This window comes from Ranitomeya imitator, chromosome 1, assembly GCF_032444005.1.
Source record: "Ranitomeya imitator isolate aRanImi1 chromosome 1, aRanImi1.pri, whole genome shotgun sequence".
Classification (NCBI taxonomy): Eukaryota; Metazoa; Chordata; class Amphibia; order Anura; family Dendrobatidae; genus Ranitomeya; species Ranitomeya imitator.
The window spans coordinates 646,371,161-646,383,461 of record NC_091282.1 but is presented as its reverse complement, the minus strand read 5'-3'; the positions used below and the strand labels follow the sequence as shown (position 1 = coordinate 646,383,461).

General features: G+C 44.2%; 1 protein-coding gene across 1 annotated transcript in view; it reads right to left on the bottom strand.

Moving 5' to 3' along the window:
• The window catches only part of NTRK1 (neurotrophic receptor tyrosine kinase 1), a 120,625-nt gene that overhangs the window by 35,819 nt on the left and 72,505 nt on the right, over positions 1-12,301 (bottom strand). Inside the window, exons 10-11 of the mRNA XM_069728778.1 lie at positions 1,972-2,030; positions 1,252-1,354 (exon numbers count right to left, since the gene is read on the bottom strand). Of these exons, the coding sequence (XP_069584879.1) occupies positions 1,252-1,354; positions 1,972-2,030 (162 nt within the window). The remainder of the gene's footprint in view (positions 1-1,251; positions 1,355-1,971; positions 2,031-12,301) is intronic.

Sequence of the window (12,301 nt, the reverse complement as noted above, 5' to 3'; positions counted from 1 at the left end):
ATCAATAGGAGAGGGGCTGTGACAGGTCCAGCAGAACTGTTCTGGCTACACAGCTGTGTCGGATTCTGCTCAGACTTATCGGGTGAGTAGGCTTAAGCTTGGACTGATCTACAGCACCAGGAACGGTCACATCAGTAGGAAAGGGGCTGTGACAGGTCCCGCAGAAGTGTTCAACTGATTATGAGGGAAAATGGTCCACTGCAGAATAAAGGGTTACATGTGCTGCTCAGAGGCTATAGACTGGAGGGCCTGGGCCACTTTTCCATCTCACACTCTTCCAGCTCTTCTCGGTCTGTGGGCCCTTGGGAAACAGACGCATCAAACCCATTTAAAGCTTGAATCAATTTCAAAAGTGAATTAGCCGCTTCTTAGTGCCTGGCGCGGGGGAACAAGCTCTAATGAAGTGCGGCTCTTCCAAACGCTCTTTTCTTGCCTTAGTTAAAGTTGAGAAAATGCAGTTATGCACATCGTACAAAAACAAGATCGACTATTCCCGACTGCTGTTAACCCGCAGAGAGCCAGAACAGCACCGTTAGCGGGTGCGGAGTGCGCCCGTGATCATCTCGGTAATCCACTCTCAAATTTAGGTTGAAGCTACAAGGGGGAGAGGTGATTTCTACATTACAGAGTAATGCAAGTAGGTGGGCGAGATAGAGATGGAGGTCTACCCACTGTTATGTACCGTATGGCAAACTGCACCATGCCCAGATGGGGACAGGGTCTGGCAATTAGGGGTGTTTTTCATAAGGGAACCGTGTTGACCTATGTGAGAATTCAGAAGTATGGCGCCATAAGCAGTCAATGGTCAATGGGGGGCACCTGCTGTTGAACAAGTTAGAAATAAGGATGCAGTTGCAGAGAATGACTGCCGAAACGGCCCTCGAGAGGGTCATTGACTTAGCCACAAGAAGCGACAAGTAGAGACGCCCAGTTTGATGGGTTAAGAGACTTGCTCAGTGCATGGTGCCTCTACGAGAATATTGGATAAAAGTGATCAGATCGATCAGAAAGACCCAAGCGGATAATAAGGCCAAGCTCAAACAAAAGTTTTTGGAGGCAAAATCCAACAATTTTTCAAAAGAACCTGCTACACCAAACTCAAATGTCATGAGAAAGATCAGAAGATAAGAAGCCACCACAACTAACCCATTGTCAAGAAAATTCCCTCGAAAAGTTTCTGCTATAGATACATTTCACAGAATTTTTCCCATGGGTCACACACAATTTGTCAATCAATAATGTGGAACTTACTGTTTATTCCGAACTTAGAATGTCGTCCGCACTTATTGAGTACTACCAGCATGACAAGAAGGAACAGACAGGCAAAGACGGCCAGGCCCACAGCCACAGAGACCTGATGGAAGACACATACATTTTTTACATTACTAATATTGTACTCCAGAGCTGCACTCAGTATTTGGCTGGTGGTCACTGAAAACAGACAACGCGCTTACGGTCAGGCTCTGCCCTTGCAGTTCAGCAGAGTTCCTCAGGGGCAAGGCTTTAGGAAACTCCAGGCTTAACATTGGCCCTGGTACCCACTGACCACTGCAGGGGAAATGTATGGCTGCTCTTGGCTTGTCCTTGTGATGACAGCGCAGGGGAAACAAGCTCACTGACTTCATGGGAAAATCCCTTTAAGCAAACAGGGAAAACCAAAACGGCAGTGCCCGAACTGACTGCACTTTCAGCTTCAGCTCAAGTAAATGTGTGTTTCCAGGGAGCATGGCGTGACCTCTCCTCCCCACATCACACAGCGCTACCATCAGACATATTTATTACTTAGTGGTTTCTGCTTTTGCCTCAGACCAGAATTTTTTTTGTAGAAATTACCAACAAATTAACACACGGTCAGATAAGCAGCAATTACATCTTCAATTACCGTTGGCCGTGTAATTACACCGCTATGTTAGCGTCTTGTGGTTCTACGTACCGGCAACTCGAGGTTAATGAATACATGCAGCAACTCACCCCAAATGTGTTGTCCTCCACCGTCTCCACTGGGTTAACGTATGTGCTGTTTCCTCTGCCTGTGGTATAGAGGTGGTATTCATCACATGTCATTATTAAGACTCAAATTAATACTTTTTTTATTGGAAATATTACATGTCTCCTACTAGTCCTGTGTTATATCCTGTATTATATCCCAGAGCTGCACTCACTATTCTGCTGGTGCGATCACTTTGTGCACACGACTGCCGTTAGGGGAGAGAAAATGGGCAATTGCTCAGTCCCCAACTCACCCAGGGAGCCCCAGCCAATGGCATGCCACCAATAGTGGCAGACCACACAGCCGCTACTGGGCTTGTGAGTCGGGGACCTAATTCTAGTGACGGCTCAGGGCATCTCGAAACCCACCATTGCACATAAACTGTATCGTCATCTAGGATGCCAATACAGTTGAAAGCAATGAAAAAGGAGGGAAGCCATCTGCTCCCTCTCCCATCATTCTCCCTCGGCATCTGACATTTCAGCCAGTGGGCGCGATGACGTTTCCTCATCGTGCTATGCTATGCTGGGCAGTGGAGCTGCTGGGGAGATGCCCTGCAGAAATAGGGAGATGTAAGTACATGTATTTATTTTTTTAAATCAGTGAGTACATTGTGGCAGCTGTAATACTGTATAGTGGACTATAGGGAGTGCATTATACTGTAAGGAGGACTATGCGGGGTGCATTATACTATATGTACTATATCGAGGACTATAGGGTGCATGATAATGTACAGAGGACTATGGAGTCTATATTATATAGTATGGTGTACTATGGGGGGTGCACTATACTGTGTGCAGGACTATGGGGGGTGCACTATACTATATGTATTATATGGAGGACTATGACAGAGGCATTACACTGTATTGAGGAATATGGGGGTGCATTATACTGTATGTATTATATGGAGGACTGTGACAAAGTCATTATACTGTATGGAGGACTATGGGGGTGCATTATACTGTATGGAAGACTATGGGGGTGCATTATACTATATAAGGACTATAGGGGGTGCATTATACTATATGTGTTATATGGAGGACTATGACAGAGGCATTATACTGTATGGAGGACTATGGTTGTGCATTAAACTGTATGGAGGACTATGGGGTGCATTATACTATATGTACTACTCTGCTTTTTTATAGATTTTCTATGTATCATTTTAAATGTGTTAAATAAAAATTGATTTTATATTTCATTTTCTGGTTCTCTTCATCGGCTGTATTTATGTAAGTCTGAGTTTCTGGTTGTATTATATGTACTATATAGAAGACTATGGGGTGTGCATTGTACTGTATGGAGGACTATGAGGGAACTCTATACTATATGGAGGACTATGGGAAGTGCATTATTCTACAAGGATGGCAATAGGGTGCATCATACCATATCGAGGACTTTGGGGTGCATTATACTGTAAAGAGGACTATGAGGAGTGTATTATACAATATGGAAGACTAAGCGGTGTGCATTATACTATATAGAGGACTATGGTAAGTGCATTATAATATATGGAGGACTACAGTGAGTGTATTAAACGTTATGGAGGACTATAGGATTTATTATACTGTATGGAAGACAATGGGGTTGCATTATACTATATGGAAGGCAATGTGAGGACCATTATAATATCTGGAGGGCTATGTGAGGCCCATTATACTATATGGAGGGCTGTGTGGGGACCATGAGAATATTTGGAGGGCTAGATGGGGGCCATTATAATATTTGGAGGGCTATTTGGGGGCAATACAGTAGTGCTCAAAAGTTTACATACACTGGCAGAATTTTTGCTTTCTTGGCCTTTTTTCATAGAATATGAATGATTACACCAAACCTTTTTCTACACTCATGGTTAGTGACATACACTACCAAATAGTCCACTCATGGTTAGTGGTTGGGTGAAGCCATTTATTGTCAAACTACTGTGTTTTCTCTTTTGATATCATAATGCAACCCAAAACATCCAAATGATCCTGATAAAAAGTTTACATACCCCATTTCTTAACCCCTTCCTGACATGCCCCGTACTAGTACGGCGCATGTCGGGTCCCCTGCTTTGATGTGGGCTCCGACGGTGAGCCCACATCAAAGTCGCGACATGTCGGCTGTTTTGTACAGCTGACATGTGCGTGCAATAGAGGCGGGTGAAATCGCGATTCATCTGCCGCTATTAACCTGTTAAATGCTGCTGTGAAACGCTGACAGCGGCATTTAACCGGCGCCTCCGGGCGCGCGGCCGGAAATGAGCGCATCGCCGACCCCTGTCACATGATCGGTGGTCGGCGATGCATCAGGATGGTAACCATAGAGGTCCTTGAGACCTCTATGGTTACTGATGCTGGCCTGCTGTGAGCGCCCTCCTGTGGTCGGCGCTCGTAGCAAGCCTGTATTTCAGAAACATAGCAGCGATCTGATGATGTATGTAGCTGAAATGCAGAGCCGATCAGGCTATGCCAGCTTCTAGCCTCCCATGGAGGCTATTGAAGCATGGCAAAAGTAAACAAAAATGATTTTAAAAATATTAAAAAAATAAAAAATATATAAAAGTTTAAATCGCCCCATCCAAAATAAAACAATAAAAAAAAAAAATCAAACCTACACATATTTGGTATCATTCAGAATCGCCCGATCTATCAATAAAAAAAAGGATTAACCTGATTGCTAAACGGCGTAGCGAGAAAAAAATTTGAAACGCCAGAATTAAGTTTTTTTGGTCGCAGCAATATTGCATTAAAATGCAATAACGGGCAATCAAAAGAACGTATCTGTACAAAAGTGATATCATTAAAAACGTCAGCTTGACACGCAAAAAATAAGCCCTCACCCGACCCCAGATCATGAAAAATGGAGACGCTATGGGTATCGGAAAATGGCGCTTTTTTTTTTTTAGCAAAGTTTTGAATTTTTTTTTACTACTTAGATAAAAAAATAACCTAGACATGTTAGGTGTCTATGAACTCGTAATGACCTGGAGAATCAGAATGGCAGGTCAGTTTTAGCATTTAGTGAAGCTAGCAAAAAGCCAATCAAAAAACAAGTGTGGGATTGCACTTTTTTTTTCAATTTCACCGCACTTGGAATTTTTGTTCCCGTTTTCTAGTACAAGGCATGGTAAAACCAATGGTGTCGTTCAAAAGTACAACTCGTCCCGCAAAAAATAAGCCCTCACATGACCATATAGTAAGTAAATAACTTGGCACTCAACTTGTGAATAGTGGTGATATAAAGAAATAGATATTTATTACTTGAATAGCAGCCCAGCATAAATGTTTCGGTCAAACATTTAGACCTTTTTCAGTAAACCGACTGCTAATGTGATGGTGAGTATAGGGTACTGCTAGATGTAGATTGGGTCCTATGGTGTGGTTTCAGATGGACCTCTAAGGTGAAATAAATACCCGGGTAAATGTAACGTGTACGCATTAGCGTTCCGGATAAACTGTAAGATTGATGGCTAATATGAATCACTTGGACTTAAAAAAGGGGCTGGATGTACACCATAATTTCAGGAAATAGGGTGGTGTCCAATATAGTAGCATAAAACAAAATGATCCTGACCGTAGAAGAGGTAGGATCAAGAATATGCTGGCATGCGGCGCCGGAGTGATAGTAGGCAATCTATTGTACAGAGGTCTTCAGGAGTCCTCATAAAGAAGGTGCGCTAAAGGTCCGCTCCGATGTAAGATGGGCAGGTGGTGTGCATCAACGCGGTGTACATCCAGCCCCTTTTTTAAGTCCAAGTGATTCATATTAGCCATCAATCTTACAGTTTATCCGGAACGCTAATGCGTACACGTTACGTTTACCCGGGTATTTATTGCCATCACATTAGCAGTCGGTTTACTGAAGAAGGTCTAAATGTTTGACCGAAACGTTTATGCTGGGCTGCTATTCAAGTAATAAATATCTATTTCTTTATATCACCACTATTCACAAGTTGAGTGCCAAGTTATTTACTTACTATAAGCTAACTGCTGTGGGAAACCTATCTTGAGCACCAACACAGCTGTGCCACGATATACTTCACTACTCACATGACCATATTGATGGAAAAATAAAAATGTTATGGCTCTGGGAAGGAGGGAAGCGAAAAACAAAAACACAAAAACGAAAAAGGGCCGCAGCGGGAAGGGGTTAATACCGTGTATTGCCCCCTCTAACATCAATGACGGCTTGAAGTCTTTTGTGGTAGTTGTGGATGAGGTTCTTTATTTTCTCAGATGGCAAAGTTGCCCACTCTTTTTGGCAAAAAACTCCAGTTCCTGTATATTCCAGGGCTGTCTAGCATGAATCTCCCCAGAGTGGCTCAATGATATTGAGGTCAGGAGACTGAGATGGCCACTCCAGAACCTTCACTTTGTTCTGCTGTAGCTAATGAGAGGTCGACTTGGCCTTGTGTTTTGGATCGTTGTCCCGTTGGAATGTCCAAGTACATCCCAAGCTCAGCTTCTGGGCTGATGAGTGCAAATTTGCCTCCAGTATTTTCTGAGAACGTGCTGCATTCAACTTTGACAAAGTTTCCTGTGCCTTTGTACATTACACATTACAAAAACATCAGTGATCTACCTCTGTACTTTACAGTAGGAATGGTGTTCCTTTCATCATAGGCATTGTTGACCTCTTTCCTAATGTAACATTTATGGATGAGGTCAAAAAGTTATAGAAGTTTTGACGCTTGCCTCTGTGCTGTTCTGTATATTGTAGGCGAGATACTTTGTGGTATTTGCGCAGTAATGGCTTTCTTCTGGTGACTCGACCATGCAGCCCATTTTTCTTCAAGTGCCTCCTTATTGTGCATCTTGAAACAGCCACACCGCTAGTTTTCAGAGAGTCCAGTATTTCAGCTGATGTTATTTGTGGGTTTTTCTTTGCATCTCGGACAATTTTCCTGGCATTTGTGGATGACCGTGGTTTTGTTGTTATAGAGCCCCTGATTTTCCATTTGTTAATCAAAGCTTGAATGCTGCTAACTGGCATTATCAATTCCTTGGATATGTTTTTGTATCCCTTTCCTGTTTTATACAGTTCAACAACCTTTTCCCGTAGATCTGTTGACAATTCTTTTGCTTTCCCCATGACTCACAATCCAGAAACATCAGTGGCTGCATGTAAGATGCAAGCGTCTGTCTGGATCCCAGAAACTCACTCAGTTTTTATGCACGTACACTGATTACAAGCAAACAGGTCGCAGGTGAGGATGTTACCTTTAGCAGCCATTCAAACCCATTTGTGTCAACTTTTGTGTACGTTACCAGGAAAAAATCACCAGATATTTAAACTTTTGATCAGGGTCATTTGGATGTTTTGGGTTGTCATTATGATTTAAAAACAGAAAACACAATAGTTTGACAATAAATGCCTTCACCCAACCAATGACCTTGAGTGGAGAAAAAGTTTTGGTGTTATCATTCATATTCTCTGAAAAAAGGCCAAGAAAGTAAAAATTCTGCTGGAGTATGTAAACTTTTGAGTGCAACTGTATATTATATGGAAGGCTATGTGTTAGCCTTTATACAACATGGAGGGCTATGTGAGGCCTTTATAACACACTACGGATGAACAAGTAGTATAACACAGTACAATTGTATTTCATAGTGCCCATAATAGAAAAAATAATAATATAGCAAGAGTTCCATACGTCGTAGTCAATATTGCATAGTTATATCAGTGTATGCACAAATACCTTGCAGAGTGCGACAACAGGATCACACATGGTCTACCAGCCTACCCCGATGCGCATTTTGGAGAGAAACTGATTCCTCAGGGACCCCTGCTCACGCCAGCACATGTCCAGACCGTATGAAGTTCACCAATGACCATCTGGATTATCCAGAGGAGGCATGGGAGAAGGTCATGTTGTCAGATGAGACCAAAATAGAACTTTTTGGTATCAACTCCACTCACTGTGTATGCAGGAAGAAGAAGCACGAGTACAACCCCAAAAACACCGTCCCAACCAAGAATGGTGGGGGAAACATCATACTTTGGGGGTTCTTTTCTGCAAAGAGGGCAGGGTGACTACATCATATTGAAGGGTGGAAGGATGCAGTCATATATCGCAAGATTTTGGCCAACAACCTCCTTCCCTCAGTAAGAACATTGAAGTTGGGTCGTGGCTGGGTCTTCCAGCATGACAATGACCCGAAACACACAGGCAGGGCAACTAAGGAGCGGCACTGTAAAAAGGATTTCGTGGTCCTGGAGTGGCCTAGCCAGTCTCCAGATCTGAACCCAAAACAAAATCTTTGGAGGGAGCTGAAACTCAATGTTTCCCAGCGACAGCCCCGAAACCTGAAAGATCTGGAGAAGAAGAAGAATATTTGTATGGAGGAGGGGGCCAAAATCCCTGCTGCAGTGTGTGCAAACTTGGCCATCAAATACTTACCAGAATTTCATGCAATAAAATGCAAATTAATTATGTAAAAATCATACAATGTGATTTTCTGTTTTTTATTTTTTAGATACTATCTCTCATAGTTGAAGTGTACCTATAAAAATTACAGACCTCTCCATTTTCTGTAGGTGGGAAAACTTGCAAATATCGGAAGTGTATCAAATACTTATTTTCTCCACTGTATTTGCTCTGTCCATGCATGTGTCGGTATGTAGGTGCTCTGTATACATGTATCTTTATGTACGTGCCTGTACGTACTGTATGTGCTCTGTGTATATGTCTGTGCACTGTCTGTATATAATGTTGTCACATACTGCTTGTGTTTGGCATCCACATTTATAAATATCGGTAGCACAGATAGGCGTCCATAGGTGTGAACATCGGCAATCGCCCATCAAACGAGCATAATGCTGCCTATTCATCAGGAGATTGGATTGTTTATGCCGCAACAGAAATCCTTGTTCTCGGCAGCACTTTGCCGGTGTAAACTGCTGCTGATAATATTACATGTACAGGGACACAAGCGTCGAACGACTTCAATATTGTCGATCACGCTCGTTTAGCGGCCTGAAGTCAGCGCATGTAAATGCAGCAGAAATGTTTCTGGGGAATGGTGCAATATGTGAGTATTTGGGGCCCCAATTTCTGTAAAACTGGCCCTGTGTGTACATAGATTACATTACTGATCCTGAGTTACATCCTGTATAAGGCTGGGTTCACACTGCGTTGTGTGAACCCGTTTAACGGACTACGTTACACAGCGGTATAACACGGTGTAACGTAGTCCGTTAACACCGCCATTACTTGCAATGGCGAACGCATCACTAGCGCACGCCCACAATAGGCGTGCGCTAGCGATGTGCCGTCATTGAGTGACGGACCTGAGACGCGGGCTGCAGCGTTTCCGGGTCCGTCACTAGTAGCGCACTGCTAGCGTAGATGGAGCTAGCAGATGCTCCATCTGCGCTAGTGCAGTGCCAAAGTTGTCACTTGCATTAGTGCAGTCCGTTTAACGGATTTGTTGAACGGACTGCACAACGCAAGTGTGAACCTTATATGAATTACACCTCAGAGCTGCACTCACTATTCTGCTGATGCAGTCCCTGTGTACATACATTACATTACTGAACCTGTACTGATCCTGAGTTACATTCTGTATTATACCCCAGAGCTACACTCACTATTCTGCTGGTGGAGTCACTGCGTACATACATTACATTACTGATCCTGAGTTACATAGTGTATTATACTCCAGAGCTACACTCACTATTCTGCTGGTGCAGTCACTGTGTACATACATTATATTACTGATCCTGTACTGATCCTGAGTTACATCCTGTATTATACTCCAGAGCTGCACTCACTATTCTGCTGGTGCAGTCACTGTGTGTATACATTACATTACTGATCCTGTACTTATCCTGAATTACATCCTGTATTATACTCCAGAGCTGCACTCACTATTCTGCTGGCACAGTCACTGTGTACCCACATTACATTACTGATCCTGTACTGATCCTGAGTTACATCCTGTATTATACTCCAGAGCTGCACTCACTATTCTGCTGGTGCAGTCACTGTGTACATACATTACTGATCCTGTACTGATCCTGAGTTACATCCTGTATTATACTCCAGAGCTGCACTCACTATTCTGCTGGTGCAGTCACTGTGTGTATACATTACATTACTGATCCTGTACTTATCCTGAATTACATCCTGTATTATACTCCAGAGCTGCACTCACTATTCTGCTGGCACAGTCACTGTGTACCCACATTACATTACTGATCCTGTACTGATCCTGAGTTACATCCTGTATTATACTCCAGAGCTGCACTCACTATTCTGCTGGTGCAGTCACTGTGTACATACATTACTGATCCTGTACTGATCCTGAGTTACATCCTGTATTATACTCCAGAGCTGCACTCACTATTCTGCTGGTGCAGTCACTGTGTGTATACATTACATTACTGATCCTGTACTGATTCTGAGTTACATACTGTATTATACTCCAGAGCTGCACTCACTATTCTGCTGGTGCAGTCACTGTGTACATACATTACTGATCCTGTACTGATCCTGAGTTACATCCTGTATTATACCCCAGAGTTGCAATCACTATTCTGCTGGTCCAGTCACTGTGTGCATATGCAGCGCCCCAGAGACCTGGTCGTTGCAGTATAGCGCTCTGCCACTAAGGGGAGCAGCGGTACGTCTGATGGCACTAAAGAGTTCTCCTGACCAGGTATCACCAGAACACATTACACTTCACACTCCGGCCACTAGGGGGAGAAAAAGGCTTTATTTATTGGGCCACTCCTCACACTGGTAAAACTAGGGGCTGGGGAGGAAGTTAGGCAGAAGCTGACTGGGTTGGAACCAGGCAACATCCCGTGGCAGGGGGTGTTGCAGGGAGAAGGCACAGGGGGGTCCCTGTCAGGCGTGGGAACTTGGCAGGTGCCTAGCAAACAGAACAGAACGGAACGGAACCGCGCCTGCACACCTTGAGGCGGTATCCTAAGAGACAAGAAGGGAAGGATATTGTGGAACCGTGTAAACGAGATCAGCACAAAGGAGAGCCAGTAAGAGTCGTGCCGAGAGAGGAAGGCAACATCTTACTGAGGCACGTAGTCGGTGGCCGGATCACCGTAGGAGTAACTGACTTCAGGCCTTACTTCAAATTCCGCTGGACAGTTAATCATAGGTTGGCTGTCTACCTTCTACACCTACGAAGACATAGAGGGCAACATTGGGAGAGGGGCGTCTCTAGGGTCCCGGAAGACCTCCAAGCCTTCCCGTCAAACGGGTGGCGTCCTAGCCAAAATATACCTGGGGGACGTTAGAAACTAGCAACATCTGGAACCAAAGAACGAGAGAGAGAGAAAGCTGTAGAGAATGAACGAACGAGAGCAGCAGTTGTGAGGACTATTCCGAATGCTCAGCAGGGTAGGACTACAACACACAGGCGCTATTGGTAGGCAACGATTTCCATCTGTGATGGAAACTCTGGATGTGCCCATCGGACCGGCCGGTCTCTGATAGCCTGGTTGAACGTGCTCTGGACTGAGTATATTGAAGCCTTCAGTAAAAAGGTAAAGAGATTGCAACCCTGTGTCCTCGTTATTGTCTGCACCTCACACCATCACCATCCACCTAACTGGGAAGCCCTGGGGACATACTTCACCTGTGGGAAGGTACACCATCCAGCTGCCATTCCATCACCCCAGCGGACCCCACTGCAGCGTCGGTCACCCTGACCGAACACTACAGGTGGCGTCACGAACCCCTGACAGACTGTGCTACCACCTTCATTGGACGGCCCTTAGCAGGGTCACGACCGGGTCCAGTCACCGTGACAACCGTAGAACCGAAGGAGAAGGGACCGGTACCGAGTGACTAGTGGCGCTGTGTCTGGGGGCGCTCCACATACATTACGTTACTGATCCTGTACTGATCCTGAGTGACATCCTGTATTATACTCCAGAGCTGCACTCGCTATTCTGCTGGTGCAGTCACTGTGTACATACATTGCATTACTGATCCTGAGTTACATCCTGTATTATACCCCAGAGCTGCACTCACTATTCTGCTGGTGCAGTCACTGTGTACATACATTACATTACTGATCCTGAGTTACATCCTGTATTATACCCCAGAGCTACACTCACCATTCTGCTGGTGCAGTCACTGTGTACATACATTACATTACTGACCCTGAGTTACATCCTGTATTATACCCCAGAGCTTCGCTCACTATTCTGTTGGTGGAGTCACTGTGTACATACATTACTGAGTTACATCCTGTATTATCCTCCAGAGCTGCACTCACTATTTTGCTGGTGCAGTCATTGTGTACATACATTACATTACTGATCCTGTACTGATCCTGAATTACATCCTGTATTATACTC